This window comes from Misgurnus anguillicaudatus, chromosome 8 (genome assembly GCF_027580225.2).
Source record: "Misgurnus anguillicaudatus chromosome 8, ASM2758022v2, whole genome shotgun sequence".
NCBI lineage: Eukaryota > Metazoa > Chordata > Actinopteri > Cypriniformes > Cobitidae > Misgurnus > Misgurnus anguillicaudatus.
Window position 1 is genome coordinate 26,072,203 of NC_073344.2, and position 16,165 is coordinate 26,088,367.

General features: G+C 39.4%; 2 protein-coding genes across 3 annotated transcripts; one reads left to right on the forward strand and one right to left on the reverse strand.

Annotated features, from left to right (window-relative positions):
• Positions 1 to 3,149: 3,149 nt before the first annotated feature.
• Positions 3,150 to 7,264, forward strand: slc32a1 (solute carrier family 32 member 1). Its single transcript, XM_073870573.1, has 2 exons — positions 3,150 to 4,080; positions 4,992 to 7,264. Exons 1-2 carry the CDS (start codon positions 3,676 to 3,678, stop codon positions 6,177 to 6,179), a joined length of 1,593 nt encoding a protein of 530 aa, XP_073726674.1. The 5' UTR covers positions 3,150 to 3,675; the 3' UTR covers positions 6,180 to 7,264.
• Positions 7,265 to 8,579: 1,315 nt separating this feature from the next.
• Positions 8,580 to 15,895, reverse strand: aurka (aurora kinase A). 2 transcript variants are annotated; one of them, XM_073870575.1, is made up of 9 exons: positions 15,715 to 15,895; positions 15,467 to 15,533; positions 14,832 to 15,132; positions 14,716 to 14,749; positions 12,938 to 13,129; positions 12,686 to 12,824; positions 12,458 to 12,606; positions 10,221 to 10,395; positions 8,580 to 8,958 (listed from the first exon to the last, which is right to left on the reverse strand). In XM_073870575.1, the coding sequence occupies exons 2-9, from the start codon at positions 15,530 to 15,532 to the stop codon at positions 8,791 to 8,793; spliced, it is 1,224 nt and encodes a 407-aa protein (XP_073726676.1). In that variant the 5' UTR covers position 15,533; positions 15,715 to 15,895; the 3' UTR covers positions 8,580 to 8,790. The 2 variants fall into 2 exon arrangements, with proteins under 2 accessions (XP_073726676.1, XP_073726675.1); XM_073870574.1 differs by having other exon boundaries at positions 15,467 to 15,535; positions 15,684 to 15,895.
• Between the last annotated feature and the right edge of the window lie 270 nt (positions 15,896 to 16,165).

The following is a 16,165-nucleotide window of genomic DNA, read 5'->3' on the forward strand; positions in this document are numbered from 1 at the left end:
TTCAAAGCGTTGTCAGGTGTCTGACGTTTATAAAGGTTCATTGGCAAGTATAATTAAAGCAACATCATCAGGAAACATCAACGCGATAACAAGACACAATGCTGTAATGATTTCTTTTTAATCCACTCGTGGTTCATATAAAGCGGCAGATCTCTGGTCAGATATAGACTCTAATCAGTGCAATAATGCACTCGTGATTGTGATGCTAATAGTAATGGATTGTGATTGGCTAATTCCCGGAGACCCCTGGAGAGTCGCGCGTCATTTCAGCTCTGCGTTTCAATTGAAGTGTGTTATGTGTTATTTTCCGCTTCGATGAGCCGCAGAAGTGCCGTCGGATCCCGGCCATACCGTGTCTGAAACTAAAAGAAAATGAGCACGAAAAGATTTTATATTCCTTTAAACACAAAGCAAGCATTTCATCCCTTTAGACATAGAAACTTAAATAACATAAAACTACAATAAAAACCGACACTAGGCTATATCTGTAATATGTGATTAATAAAACTATAGCAGAGAAAAGTGATACAATTGGGGAGTCATCCAAATACACCATATCATCACTGTAATATTATTATAAAATAATTACAATAATAATATAGTTCTAGAGTGCATCTGCGCAGCGTCATAGTTTTGTGTTCAGATAATAAATGATCTGTCTAAAGAAGAGAGAGAATTTATCTGCTAGACTGATTCAGCTCACAGCAGAGCACTGAAGTGTGTAATGAGAAAAAGGACAAAGCAGAAGACTGAGAGAGAGAGAGAGAGAGAGAGAGAGAGAGAGAGAGAGAGAGAGAGAGAGAGAGAGATGAACAATGCGTTGAGATTGCACCTTGTGAGAGAAGATAACATGAATCCCACAGCAGAGTGACACAGACAGCAGCGTAAAACACCTGATCGAAGAGAGACTGATCCTGGACCAGTGTCTCCGGGGAGAGATGTAGTGTTATGTGCTTAGAGGACTCATGGGAGAGGGATGCTGACCTCCTATTGCCCTCTATGATTTTTCTGAAGGGTAATAAAGTGAATGAAAAGGAAAGAAGAGACCATGCGTTCAACCTCACTGAATTCCATTGATCTGAGATCAACACTACAACAAAACCATTCAAAAACTAAAACTGGTTCTAAAGATGCGCGAATTAAATGTTTTGGCTTTGTCCTCAGTTTTGTCAATGAGAAAACACTCGATGTGCAGTCACAGTTCTGTAAAAATGAGGAGGATATATTATTTGGGGATTTTTACACGGACAGAATTAGCCTAAAACATCAAATCCTTTACAATTAGGTTTCATCATAATAATATCCAGCAGGCGTGTGAGGACATAAAACATAAGTTTATATTACCACAAAAGATAACGGCTTTAAAATATGATTATTAAAATAAAAATAATTTCTGTCGACAAGAATTCATCAATACATAAAGTCAGTTAAATTCACTCTTTTGTTTTTAACAGTATTCTGATTTCTTCATCTGTATGTCTATTTGATTTTGCCCTCGATTCTTTTTTTGATGTATGATGTAGAAAAGTCAGTCTGCGTCTCGTGATTGTGTTTTTACAGCAGCTGATATCACGCGAGGTCTGTGCGCGACTGATAACGCGCGTGCGATTAACCCGTTGCGCTCCCACCGTGGCCGCCGACAGCCCGAGGCAGGAAAAAATAAATCTCCGGGGAAAGACAATCACAGATGTACACGATTAGATATGAAGACCACAGCAAAACACAAACTATAGAAAAAAATCTATAACATAACGCATTATATATGAAAACAAAAATATGACATCACTGAATGTTTTTAATGCTTTTTATCAAAAGCATTATAATTTTTATATTACTGAGAAATATGCCGTCACATAAACTAAATCTTTAAAATATAAAATGTTTCTATTAAAATCTTTTATAATATAAAAAGATCAGAAGCCTAAAAGGCGCGTTCACGTGTGCCCGCTGTCCGTCCTCGTGGTGCTGAAATAAAGTTTCACAGACGCAAGACAAATAACACCTTTAAAAATGAACAATATAACAGTATAGCAACTTTCACAGAATTTAATATTTTAGTCTTTCTTGTGTGAGAATTTTTACAATTTATTGTGTTAGATTTGTACAATACCCACGGCATCCACATTGTTTGTAAATTTGATTGCAACACCAATTGAACAATATTTAATATAACCAAAAAAAAATCATCTAATTTTTATAACGTCATAAAACGAGCGCATTGCTTTTGTCTGGATGAAAACCGATATTAAGGCTGTAAAATTGAATTTATGATTACACGAAATGTTGGTATAGTGGAAGAATCTGCGTTCACATTTAGAATAATTTAAATAATAGAGAACATTTCTTTGACCCAAAGGTACACGACTGTAATGAGCTCTCAGGTCAATAATAACTGTAAGATGCGTCCACTTCGGTGTCTGCAGGAATCCACAGAGAAGCTCGTGCAGAAAAACGCATTCATAAAGCGCACCGGTATGTTAGAGTGAGAAGAGACAACACAGTATTGCTTTCTAACTCCTCAAAAACATCATCACTTATATTTAATTGAATGCAGCTTAACTAAAATATATTTATGATGGATAATGCAGAAATACTGACTGTCAGTATTTTTGCATTATCCATCATAAATATATTGGTTCTTTTTTTTAAATAAAGCAAAAATAAAAAAGTGATCACAAACACACGAGATCATTTAGCACCTAAATCCTGTCTATTAAAACCCTGCTTTGTAACGTATTTCATTGATTGTTCAATCCAGTGGTGAATAAAAGACAGCTTTAAATCCATTAAAACGCATATTCCAAAAGCAACTCTACGCGTCGCTGAGGTTGCCACGTCTCCTCTTGTTATTTTCAGAAATAAAACCATTGTCCTATAAACCTTCAGCTGAAGTGAATAAAACCTGGCAAGCTGCAAAAGAAAAAGTCAAGAATTTTTCAAGACAACTTTTAGTGTGTCCATGTAAGCCCTGGTCCGATGTGTGCAGATGCTTTATATATACGTAAAGTTATGCAACACTCGGAGACCCCGGACGCCATTGGGTGCTCAAACCAACTATATTGGGCATAATGAGAGTGAAGAGGAGGATGGGGCATCGCAAGCACCTCCCCTAGAAATGCAGCAAATCTTTGCCCCGTGTTTTTTTTGTCGGTAAAGAGTAGCGCGCATTGGGAGCCGGAGACGCGCGTTGCGCGCGAGACTCTTGGCATTGGCAGGCTGACGGTGACACGTGCCTCTCTCAGCCCGAGCTCCAGTGTACCGCATTGGCATCAGCGACCCCCACTGAAACACAGGAGTGGAAGCTGTGCCACGGATACTGAAATATAATCAAACGAAAGGCGAACATTCTCTTTTACGCACCGGACATTAAATCTGCTCTCGCCTAGGACGCGCAGTGTCTCCGTGTTCAGACAGAAAAAAAAAGAGAAGAAGCGGGTGAACAGGATGCGGGCACGAGGTATTATTCACGCCTGAAAGTGACATGATCCACGGAAACTGCAAAAACAGCAGGCGTGATTGCAGTCTAAACTGGAGATAACGCGTCACCACGAGAGTCGTTTTCCTCTCGCTCCGTTGATGCGCAGACAAAGAACTCGGTCGCACACTTAAACTAGTTTTATCTAAACGCAATTTTTCAGTCGTTTTTGAATTGGTCCCGTTGAGAAAAAACAAATCATGGCCACATTAATTAGAAGCAAGATCTCAAACAAGCTGTCCAACGCGGCCACCACGGTCACCAATAAGTCACAGGCGAAGGTGAGTGGGATGTTCGCCAGAATGGGCTTTCAGGCCGCCACTGATGATGAGGCTTTGGGCTTCGCCGCTTGTGATGATCTGGACTATGACCACAGGCAGGGGCTTCAGATGGACATACTTAAAAACGATGAAATGGGAGGAGAGGGCGGTGGGGAAACGGGGGGAGATGGAACGGTTGAAGGGGACAGCCATTACCAGAGGGATGGAACGGGTCCACCGCCCTCTGGGTCCAAAGACGGGGGATTCTGCTCGGAATTTGGCGGTCCGGACAAGCCAAGAATCACTGCTTGGGAGGCTGGATGGAACGTGACCAATGCGATCCAGGTAAAAACGCATTAGGCGTTGTAGGATAAGGTGTCCAACTGTGAACACGCATTGTGTTGATACGTTCAGGAGCCTGTTATTATTTTAAAAATGCTTAAATGTTATAGATTACAGAATGGCTAATTGTATTAATTGTGCAGGTCGATAATATTTGCAAATTTTGAGCCAGTGTAACGAGGAGAAACGTTTTCATTTGTCGTGATGACGTGTGCCTATAGTGGGATTTGGAGGAGAACAGTTTTTCTTTAGCAATGACTTTGCAACATGATTTTACATTTTTATATCATCTTTTCCCTAGTTTTTACACTCAAAATTTAAAATTGTGAGGTTTGTTTGGTCGTTTTTTGGACATGCGTAAATTGGATAGCATGGTGTCGCCTTCATGTCGGGGTCTAAAACAGTCATAAATACCTTGAATTGCTTTTAGTAAAAACGTCGAATAGAGTAAAATACTGCGTTCTTTCTTTTATACGTTTTCGTTAGTGGCCAAATTTGCGATGAGCCAATAAAACCCTTTAGGTTTAATCATGCGCAGTTAAGGCTCTTAACAAAAGTGACAGTCGTGACGTGACTCCCTGCCTATTCGATTCCTGCTGATGACGACACGATGGGGAGAGCGTGACTTTGCTCAGAGCAAATGTCAGTTGAATTTAAACCACAAAAGCCCTGCATAAGTTCAACTTTACACATTTAAGATCTCAATAATTCATTAAATTGCAAACAAATAAAAGGATGTATTATGTGTGGAGTGCTTATAAGTTAGTGGTGACACCGAACTACTCTGTTTGAAATAATAAACCATTATGTCCCCAGATAGTTGTGACCTATGAAAGTATAAGGAATAGAAATGATCAAATGACTGAAATGTTTGGGCACGGGTTAACAGCGCCCTTGTGTTTCTCTCCCCGCAGGGCATGTTTGTGCTCGGGTTACCGTACGCCATTCTCCACGGCGGATACCTCGGACTCTTCCTCATCATATTCGCAGCGGTCGTGTGCTGTTACACGGGGAAGATCCTCATCGCGTGCCTCTACGAAGAGAACGAAGACGGTCAGCTGGTGCGCGTGAGGGACTCGTACGTGGACATCGCCAACGCCTGCTGCGCGCCGCGCTTCCCCGCGCTGGGAGGCCACATCGTCAACGTGGCCCAAATCATCGAGCTCGTGATGACCTGCATCTTGTACGTGGTGGTGAGCGGGAATCTGATGTACAACAGCTTCCCGACCCTTCCGGTGTCGCAGAGGTCATGGGCCATCATCGCCACCGCCGCCCTGCTGCCGTGCGCCTTCCTCAAGAACCTCAAGGCCGTATCCAAGTTCAGCTTGCTGTGCACGCTCGCGCACTTCGTCATCAACATCCTCGTGATAGCCTACTGTCTGTCGCGGGCGCGAGACTGGGCGTGGGACAAGGTGAAGTTTTACATCGACGTCAAGAAGTTCCCCATCTCCATCGGCATCATCGTGTTCAGCTACACGTCGCAGATCTTCCTGCCCTCTCTGGAGGGCAACATGCAGAAACCCAGCGAGTTCCACTGCATGATGAACTGGACGCACATCGCCGCGTGCATCCTCAAAGGCCTCTTCGCGCTGGTGGCCTACCTGACGTGGGCCGACGAGACCAAAGAGGTCATCACCGACAACCTGCCGTCGAGCATCAGGGCCGTGGTGAACCTCTTCTTGGTGGCCAAGGCGCTGCTGTCGTACCCGCTGCCGTTTTTCGCCGCGGTCGAGGTGCTGGAAAAGACTTTCTTCCAAGACGGAGGTCGTGCGTTTTTCCCGGATTGCTACGGCGGGGACGGTCGCCTGAAGTCTTGGGGTCTCAGTCTGCGCTGCGCCCTCGTCGTCTTCACGATGCTCATGGCGATTTACGTGCCGCACTTCGCGCTTCTCATGGGTCTGACGGGCAGCCTGACGGGCGCGGGCCTTTGCTTTCTGCTGCCCAGTCTCTTTCATCTCAAGCTCTTGTGGAGGAAGCTCTTGTGGCATCAGGTCTTCTTTGACGTCGCCATATTCGTCATCGGCGGTATATGCAGTATCTCCGGCTTCATTCACTCCGTCGAAGGTCTCATCGAAGCCTACAAATACAACTTGCCCGAGTAGTCTGCCCATCGTTTGGTGATCTAAGTGTTAAAACGCATCCCACATATCAATAACCAGACCGGACGAGTTGCCCTGCCCCGATTCAAACACAATCAGACCTTTAACCTCGGCTCACACGAAATGGTCTGTCAATCTGACTTTAATACAAGAAACGAATCTTTACGCATCCACACGATGCCTTGGTCGACAGAAATAGGCTAGATAGCAGAAAAAGACACATATTTTTTTCGTTTCGTTTTTTAAGAGAGTGTACATGCTCATTTTTTTAAAGAAAAGATTTGGCTTAGAAAAAGAAAGAAATATATTCCCTTCAAGCAATGATGTGGAGTGAAAATCTCCTGTTGTGATCATGAGCATCTGCAATAGTAGCCTACAAAATAATGATTTACATCATCACGCAATAAATTATACACGAGTATTCAGATACCTCGTGCAGAACAAATTTATAGATATGAATCAATGAGATTATTTTACTTGTTTTGCATTAACCAAAATTAAACGATGAGGGAGACGTAGATTTTCAGTGAGCAGATATTAAACTATGCATTCTGATCGTATGATGTCCATGCAGCATTAAACAGATTCACACACACACAATAAATAAATAAATATAAATATATTATCTGCTGCATTCCCGTTAATCTCTGCGAATTTAACACACAAAGAAAATCAGATTTTAAAATAAACGAAAATAAGAGACGAAGAAAAAAGGACGAGTCGTCTCTGTCATCAGAAAGAAATTGTGTCTTATAATGAACCACTTTAAAATCAAATCACTAAATTTAAACTGTGATCATTGCGTTATTATCGTCATTTTTTTTTTTAAAGAAAACCCGGCTTCATGTCCCCTGCGTGAGATTTATTTACAGTGTGAGTCTTTTGATGGAAATCTGATTCATTATTTCAAATCGAGGGACTTGCATAAGACATTTTTCATTTTGTGAAATCCAATGGGTGCTGTGGAAATGTTATAAAACGTGTGTGTTGTGTTATTGTGGTTTAAAAGATGGAATGTATATCACAAAATCGTTATCATATATCGTGAAAAATGAATATATTGAAGAATAAAGAAACGCGTGAAATTATATTGTACAATTGGTTTTTTGGTTTTATGCGATATACAAACCCACTGAACACGTGCGTTTTCCTCTCTAAAAAACAATAAATCTGAAAAACTGTGGCGCTTTCGCATTCATTGTATAGTTATCATATTTCATTCAAACAACACATAAAACATTTCAATTATAGACACACATGGTTTTGTTTTTTTGTTTTAAATTTTTTGTATATTTCCAAACACCCAGAGTATATGTCATTTTAATTTTCTGAATATTGTTGTATTTGTCAAGCTGCAAATAAAAGGGATCATTTTAAATTATGCAGATATTGCGCAAATATTTAGGCTATATGGAACAAAAAGATCGAATTAATGTTAAACATAACCGTATAATAAAAAATAATAGACATAAATCACTGACAAACGAATTATATCTGAGTCCTGACCTATTAATAATATTTTAAATAAAGGACACGATGTACAGATGATTTTAATGTCAGATGGCGCAACAGGGCGTGTCCAGATGTTTGGCTCCCGGAGGTTAAACCTGTTAACTAACATCTGCAGTTATAATGAAAATACAATATAATAACAGTGTGCACATACGAATAAACAAATGAGAATATTCAATTTTTTTGTTGAACATTTACACAAATCCTTTTGACATTTTAACAGCAAGTAGTAATTTATACTTGAAGACAATAAGGATGTCATATTTATGCATAGTTTTTGTTTTCCTATTTAACGCATTGTTATTTTGTGTGTTCAAATAAATACAGCAACACAAAATGTGTTGTTCCAATAACAACACAGATGTGTCTAGAGACAACACATTAAATGACTCTTAATTAGAAAAAAAAACGTGTTGTTTTAACAACCGTTTTAAGAGTATGAACTAAATTTCACCGGAGAGCAAATGAAGACATTCATCATTAAATCCACATGAGACTGAGAACATCACTGTGCTGAATTCTGGGAGTTTGAGTTCAGAGGAGAAGCCATTTTCTCCATCTTAAATTCACACGTTACAGATACAACTGCGCCACCTTGTGTTGAGATCAGACAATGATCAACACAATTGGCATTCATGAAAGTGGGAGTCGGTGATCTTAATGGGCAATTTGTTTTGGTGGAGGTTTGTTTATGGTACAGCCAAACTATACAAATTATTATATTAAAGTAGAATGAAAGGGGCTGACGACAAACAATAAGACCCTTAAAAACATTCAACCAACTACTAAACATGAAAGAGAATCTAGCAAAATGTTTGAAGATCTTTCATGCACAGAAGTAATTTAATTTCACAGCAACATCATAAAAGTTCACAAATGACATTAAAAGACTTCAAAGAGAGAGTAATACAATTTATTGTTTCAAGTAATGTTAAAACTTTACACAGTGTCTTATTAAACAATTCAATATTTAGAAATGACGTGGAAATTGCAGCACATGAACACAAACACAAAGAGGACAGGAGAGAAAAAGAAATGGTTGCCATCAGTCCCTATTGTTCAAAGTTTCTCATGATGGAGGAGTTAAACCGCAGCGTTTCACTCATTTGTTTGTCGTGCGGGTCGTTGGTTTTTTGACCGAGTTCTCCACAACCCACGGATGAATCAAAACCTCTTGTATGGGAAGTCTGTGCATTGGGTTGTGTTTTAGTAATTTGTTGATCAGATCTTTGCCGCCCTCGCTGACATGAGCTGGATATGAGAATTCAACCTACAGAGAGAGAGAGCACAGGGGTCAAATATTAACTCGGACAGATGAATTGGTATGAAAACATGTTATAGATGTCTAATATAACTTAAAGAAAAACATCAGGTTACATAAACACCTCATACATTACTGAACAATCATTTCTGTCCTGACACTTAAGAGATTATTACTGTAAAAGGACTATTCTGACAGACACATTACATTTCTACATCAATGTTCACATAGACCAGGAGTTACCAACCCGGTTACTGAGATCTACACCCTCAGATCAAACCCTGCTTCAGCACACCTGCCTTTAATATTTAGGCAGCCATGAAAAGCTTGATTAGCAGGTTTAGGTGTGTTTGATTAGGGTTGGAGATGAACTCTGCAGAAACGAGTTAGTGACCACTGACCTAGACAACCATGATTATGGGTAAAGCAAAGCATGTAATATTGAACAAACCTCAACCCCTCACAGGATGAAGCTTTACTTTCTTCTTGCTTGTATCTTCACGCATCCTAATTTACACTTTTTGATCAAATAAATCAACACCTCAACCGCTCAATACATCAACACCACATTAAATGACTCACATCAAGCCCTTTAACAAAGTCTCAATTTTGTTTGTGGTGCACTTGAATACGTTTTTGTCCTTGATATGTATGCATTTCATACATGTTGTATATAACAGCAGATTGTCAAACTTACTTTGAAACACTCTGAATGGTCAAACTGGGACGCGGTGTTGTGATTGGTCATTCATTTAGAAATGTGTGTAATGTGTATTATATAGAACATCTATCACAGATGAAGTCTTTGAAGAGATTATTAGGGTACAACAGAGTTATTTCTTATCATACAGCAGGTGAAGACTTATGAAAGTGAAAACGTACAGCTAAACATCAACAGCAGCTCAAGCAAACCTCTTCTGCTCTGAATAGAGATTTAAAAGTGAGATCACAATATATGGAAGAATTGTACTGAACTCATTTTAATGCTCAGACAGTCTGAGGAAGCGTCGTAGACCCGAAACGTCACTCCAATAAACTACGTAAAAGGGAGCTTCTTGGTGTGCGGATCTTTTTGTTACTTATTTGATCCTGCACCCGCATTTAATTTGGACGTGCGTGACTCTACAGTTTTGCATAATGCTCAGACAGCAAACATTAAACACTAACTCAAGCTAAGACAGTTTGACGGAAACTGATTTAAACATCAGGCTGGAGACACGGAGAAGAAATCATCTCATACAGACAGAGGAGAAACATTCATCTTCACTTACCCTGGATATCTTGCGGTACGTCTCTTCATGACTCTTAGTTTCAAAAGGTGGACGACCAACCAGAAATTCATAGCAAAGAACCCCAAGACTCCACAGATCAACCTTCTCATCGTGAGTTTTACCTTCAATCATCTCTGGAGGAAGATAATCCAGCGTCCCACAGAGCGTCGATCTCCTGCAGGACATCAACACAAATACATTTACATGTTAGCTTTACACTAAACTCTAAATAAGCACATGAACAAACAGTTATCTACAGGTGAGCTTTACATTTAGACATGAAGCAAAAATGGAAAAAGAAATAAAATTATGGCTGTGAATTTTTTTAATCTATTAGCTTGGACCCAAGAGGTGTAGTTGTTAATCAGTTAATGGATATAAAGTGCCACTCTGATCAGATCTTGTATTTGATTCAACTGAATATGAAGTTTAAAGGGGACATGTGATGAAAATCTGACTTTTCTAATGTTTAAGTGCTATAATTGGGTACTCAGTGCTTCCATCAACCTAGAACAAGGTGAAAAGATCAACCCAGTAACTTAGTCCTGGTAAACCATACTCTGCAATAGAGCCCGACCGATTTATCGTTTTGCCGATTTTATCGGCCGATATGAGCATGTCGCAGATATATCTGTATCGGCGTATAAGCCGCAGATATGCGCCGATATGAACGTTTGTTACAGAACACATTAAATGCATTTGAAAGATGTAAGTACTTGTTTGTCCAGCAGAGTGCGCCATACTGGTTGCTAATGGCGACCCAGATCACTCACTGTAGTGACACCAGCCAATCCCCCGCCCCTTCACTTCAGTCAGTCAGTCTCTCAGTTCAGGTGGCATGGAAGCAGTCACGCAGTGTCTTCTTCACAACATTTTTACACCTGGTATTAAGACGCGCTTTGGTCGATTGGATTATAAATGGACAAGAGAGACGCAATCCCGCTTACATTTGGTGTTTTTAATCCGTCTCTTTGTCGACTTGCGAGTTAAAACGCAAGCGGGAGAAATGACGCGAGACGGAGAAATGACACGTTTAAACTACGCGCAGCCGTGCACTTATATAACACTATATGAGATTACTGCTGCTTGTGTTGTTAGTTAACACACTCATTTCAGAGCAATTGATTCAATAAGTTCGCGCAACTCTACACCCTTGCTAAATAAAAGAGGCGGAGCGAAGACGCATTAGTTTTATAAAAGTTTAAAGTTTGCACGGAACCCTGGGTTTGTGTTATAAAAACGTTGTGCACAACATTAAACATTGCGTACATTAGTATGTGCTCCGTCAAGCATTGTCTTCGTAACTGTGAGTGGCTAACTAATTTGTGAAGTACACAACTTACTGTAAAGCTAATATTAATCAATGACTTCATAAGTTTCTCTTTATAACGTTATTCTCGTCAAAACTGCAAATGATGCAAGTTTTATGTCTTTTGTTCTCTTTGTGTTTTAAAGTTATTTATAATAAGTCAAGTTTACTGTTTAGTGCACTGATATCCAACTAATTTTGCATAATAAAGTTTATTGTTAACTTCTTGCCTATAGTACATATCTTTGTCACATCAATATAAGTGTTGGATCACCACATTTGTGAGTGATCACCACATTTGTAAGTGATCATTGCATTGCATTGTATTTATTCATATACAGTATATTATGTTAAAGTATATAGTGTATTCTATGTACAGTACTTTATAGTTCAGTATATACTACAGTATATTATACTAATGTACACATAAAGAATATCGGCCGATATATCGTTATCGGTCTTTTTTTACTCCCTAATATCTGTATCGGCATCGGCCCGAAAAAACGCATATCGGTCGGGCTCTACTCTGCAAGCATGCGAAAAAAATGGCTCACTGAAATTTGCCCCCCCCCTTGTGATGTCACAAGAGGGTCTTTTTAGAATACAGATAACTATAAACTGTCAATTTTAACATGCTATAACAAATTATCTGTGGGGTATTTTGAGCTAAAACTTCACACATGTACTCTGGGGACACAAAAACTTATTTTACAGCTTTAAAAAAAACTCATGAGATCCCTTCAAAGTAATTTCATGAATAAAATGAATCATTTGTGAGTTTGAAGCGGTCTGTTCAATATGTTAACATGTTAATGTTGTCAGGGTGTGTGCACTGTTATACTAAACAGGTTTAATCATTGTCAAAACTAAATCAAGAGAAGCTCATTCATACAGTTCTTGTTTGTAAGATGAGGAAGATGAAGGTCACCTTGAGGATGGAGTGTGGACAGACCAACCAAAGTCTGCAATCTTCAGCTCTCCATTGCACCCCAACAGCAAGTTTTCAGGTTTAATATCTCTGTGAATGACGTTCTTTGAATGACAGTAGTTCAGCGCGTCGGCCAGCTCCATTATGTACTGTTAACAGATAATATAAAGACATTAAAGAATGGCGGTCAGCTGCTGTGAAGAGCAGATACGCATTCATGTTTCTTACCGTGGCACTGCGCTGGTCATCAAAAGTCCCGCAGCGCTGGAGCTCACCGTATAACTCTCCTTTAGGAGCAAACTCCAGGATGAGATAAACGCGAGCCGTGTCGTGAAAATAACCATAGAGACGCAGAATGTTGGGATGTCTGAGGAGGAAGAGAAGGAAAATGAGTTCACGTCCTGTATGACTCTCAGATCTCAAGACTAATCATGACAAATACACAAGACTTCACTGTGTGATTGAGTGTTAGATTCATACCTGAGATGAGACTGAATCTCCACTTCTCTCCTCAGCTGGTGTTCAACACCCGCTTTCTCCAGCTGCTTCTTAAACAAAACCTTCAGGGCCAGAATAAACTTGGTCTGACGTTCTCTGGCCAGATACACGCTCCCAAATTTACCTTTCCCAAGAGCTCGTCCAATGTCAAAGTTCTCTAAAGTCCAGGCTTTCCTGAACAACAGACAGTTTTTACAATTAAACTCATATGGAGGGAAAATCATGCATTACAGCATTGATCACACAAAATAAACATACTAACTAAAACAAAACAGTAACCGGTGCTGTCCCATGACAACAGTATACTTTAATACATTTTGCATGATTTTTCATGACAAACTAGATCATTGGAAAGGTCTAAGAGTCTAAAATAAATATTTCAACAGTGTTTGATAAGAGATATCATGTAGAGAGAGTAAATGATTTATGAAAACATTTATATCCTGCTTAGTCACCTTCCCCCCCCCAACTACGTTTACTTCAGTGTTTTACACGTGAATTATCCAATCAACACAAACTATATAAGGTTTGAAAGCTCTGAAAGTGTAGTTTCTTATTAGGGCTTTTTACACTTCAAATAGTTAACCCTGGGTTATTCTAAACCCCAGGTTAACAGAACCCTGAGATACTGGCTTCACACTGTTCATACTTAACCAGGGGTTAAGAGTAGTGCTCAACCAAAATAGTTTTTTATAGGCGATAATAAGAAAGCAATGTGGCATATATTTAAAATATCTCATAGTAACTCAGAACCATACAAACAATTAGCAAAACTAAATAAACATTAATCACATTTTTTGCAATAATCTCTTAATTTAAAAAAAAACTTGTGATGAGGTAAAAATTGTATTGAGGTTAAATAACTACTGCTTAAAGATTAATAATTACTGCTTAACATGTATAATTAATGACAAAACAGCATTTTCTTAATATTAACAAATAAATTGCATTAAGTTACTTTAAGAAAGTGAAACAACCTTTTACTGTATAAAGTTAAAGGTATATTGGACCACAAAAAGATGTGTCCGTTATTCGTATGCGTCTTTGTAAAAATAATACAACCGGTCAATCGTGCACCAAGCAGTCTGTGGGTTGCTTCGTGGGCTTGAGTGTGTATTCAACACAAAGCAACGCACAAACATACATAACCCAACTGGAGAATCTATCGGCCTAACAAAATAAATGTACCATAAATCTGCTATATATAAACATAAATGGCCTCGGCAATATATAGATCAACCACTTGTTGAGATAACCCTGGGTATTCTGGGTATGTGTGACGTTTGACACAGTGCATTCTGGGTTAATGGTTTCTTTTGCATATTTGCAACGTCAACAGTCATGATTGGATAAAAAGCAATGTCAAACTGACTGAAATTAAAATGTAATAACTGCTTTTACACGTCAGTAACAAAACAGCTAAGTGAGATTTATGTTTATGTCTTCTGGGATGTCATTTTTACTCCAGTTCAGATGTTTTTAGTACACAGATTGTGATATGAAGTATGTGCTCTTCAGTTTCGGATTGGCTGTCCATCGAGTCGCAGCGTTATAACCTTGTTTCATACCACACACACGATTGGCACCACAATGCAGGATTAACTGCACAAAAACAGGGTTCCCCTTAATTCTGCGCAGGGTTTCATAACCCGGAGTTCATTTCAGGGATAACCCAGTTTCTAAATTACAAGTGTGAAACAGAACGAAGATAACAGAGTTAAGCGCAGCGTAAAAAGCCCAATTGTGCGTCCCAAACTTACTTTGCACTGCTTGATGATCCACTGGCAGGTGTTTCTGAAAGAGAAGAGTCATTGAAATGTTTAACACTTTGTTCTGACTTAAAGAAAACATTCAAGAAATTAAGTTTAGTTCTTACGCGGTGGTTCGCTCTGTTTGTTGGTTTCAGTCGCAGGAACACTGCTGTGGTTGTTTGGTTTCGTTTGGGTCTGTACGGGTTTATGTTGTGTCGGTGTTCTCATCTGTTCAGGGTTAACGTTTTGACTTCCAGGGCATTGAGTTTTCACAGGAACCGAAGGTCCAGCAGGTTTCTGTTGACTGACGGGCCGCGGAACCCGCTGAGCGCCCTGTGTCGCACCCAGAGTACGCGCGTGAGGAGCGGACACGAGCTTATGGCTGCTCTGACTCACGGGAACTCTTTGAGCTCCACCGGCACAAACCTGCACAACATAAAGTCTCATAAGAATACTTTTATGGTTCTTCTCTTAATTAAGTGCCAAGATTCCAGTTAGCATTTATAGCTTACATGTGCATATATATAAAAAACACTAGCATGTGATTTTGACTCGTGTTAAAGAATCATTTCCATAAAGACTGCTACATTTACATTTATCAGACAGCTAGTCTCACAAACGAGGGTTGTCGTGAGTATTTTTACAACAGACGATACAATGCCAGGATTACAATACAAGTAAGATTAAAACACAACTAAGTTTGTTTATGATTGTGTAACATCAAATGATAAAATCAAACATGCAATATCAAATAACTTACCTTTTCATTTTCAGGTCGCTGAATCTTCGAATCTTTGCTTGCTTTGGTTCTTGCAGCAGAGTCCATATCCTGTATTTGAACAACGCCATAATGCATCAAACACAACGAGAAAACAACCAACTACCAACAATAATCAGTTTGCATCATCTCAACACTGATAAACTAATGCAATTAAATGCGTGCAACAAAAGAATCATGGCGGGGAAATCAAACATACCAGCAGCGGCCGACACCTCGAGTGAGCAGTTTCCTCAAAACACGCGATAAACACGATATCTACCACCTCGCCTTCTTATTAATCTGTCTCTATAAACTACACAAAATGTTTTTAGACTGCACATACATGAAATATAAACGCGTATCTGTTTAAAATGACGACGACGATACACCTCCCGTTAGCGTCCGTGAGTCTTGCCTGTTTAATTTCAAATATCCCACTTTTAAATACCTTTAAATCTTACCTGACATTTGATTGGTCGGATGCAACTGTTAACTGGAACACTATTGGCTGGTGGTGAATCTGTCTTGTGACGTACCAGCACGCAAGTGAAGCCGGGAAAATGTAACACTGCAGAGGTAAGCAGCAGAGGGCGCTAATGATAATAAACGATAATGTCAGAAGTTTATCTGTTCGACAACATTTAAAAAATAGAAACTAATTTAGTTCAAGTCTAATTATTCAACACAAGATACTTTAGA

What these genes read in the sequence shown, in the direction of transcription:
- slc32a1 (XM_073870573.1), top strand. Translation starts at nt 3,676, where the DNA reads ATGGCCACATTAATTAGAAGCAAGATCTCAAACAAGCTGTCCAACGCG. An exon ending in ACGTGACCAATGCGATCCAG is followed by an intron (nt 4,081 to 4,991) that starts GTAAAAACGCAT and finishes CTCTCCCCGCAG; the next exon opens with GGCATGTTTGTGCTCGGGTT.
- aurka (XM_073870575.1), bottom strand. Translation starts at nt 15,532, where the DNA reads ATGGACTCTGCTGCAAGAACCAAAGCAAGCAAAGATTCGAAGATTCAG. An exon ending in GAGATTCAGTCTCATCTCAG is followed by an intron (nt 12,825 to 12,937) that starts GTATGAATCTAA and finishes CTTCCTCCTCAG; the next exon opens with ACATCCCAACATTCTGCGTC. An exon ending in GTCCACACTCCATCCTCAAG is followed by an intron (nt 10,396 to 12,457) that starts GTGACCTTCATC and finishes GATGTCCTGCAG; the next exon opens with GAGATCGACGCTCTGTGGGA.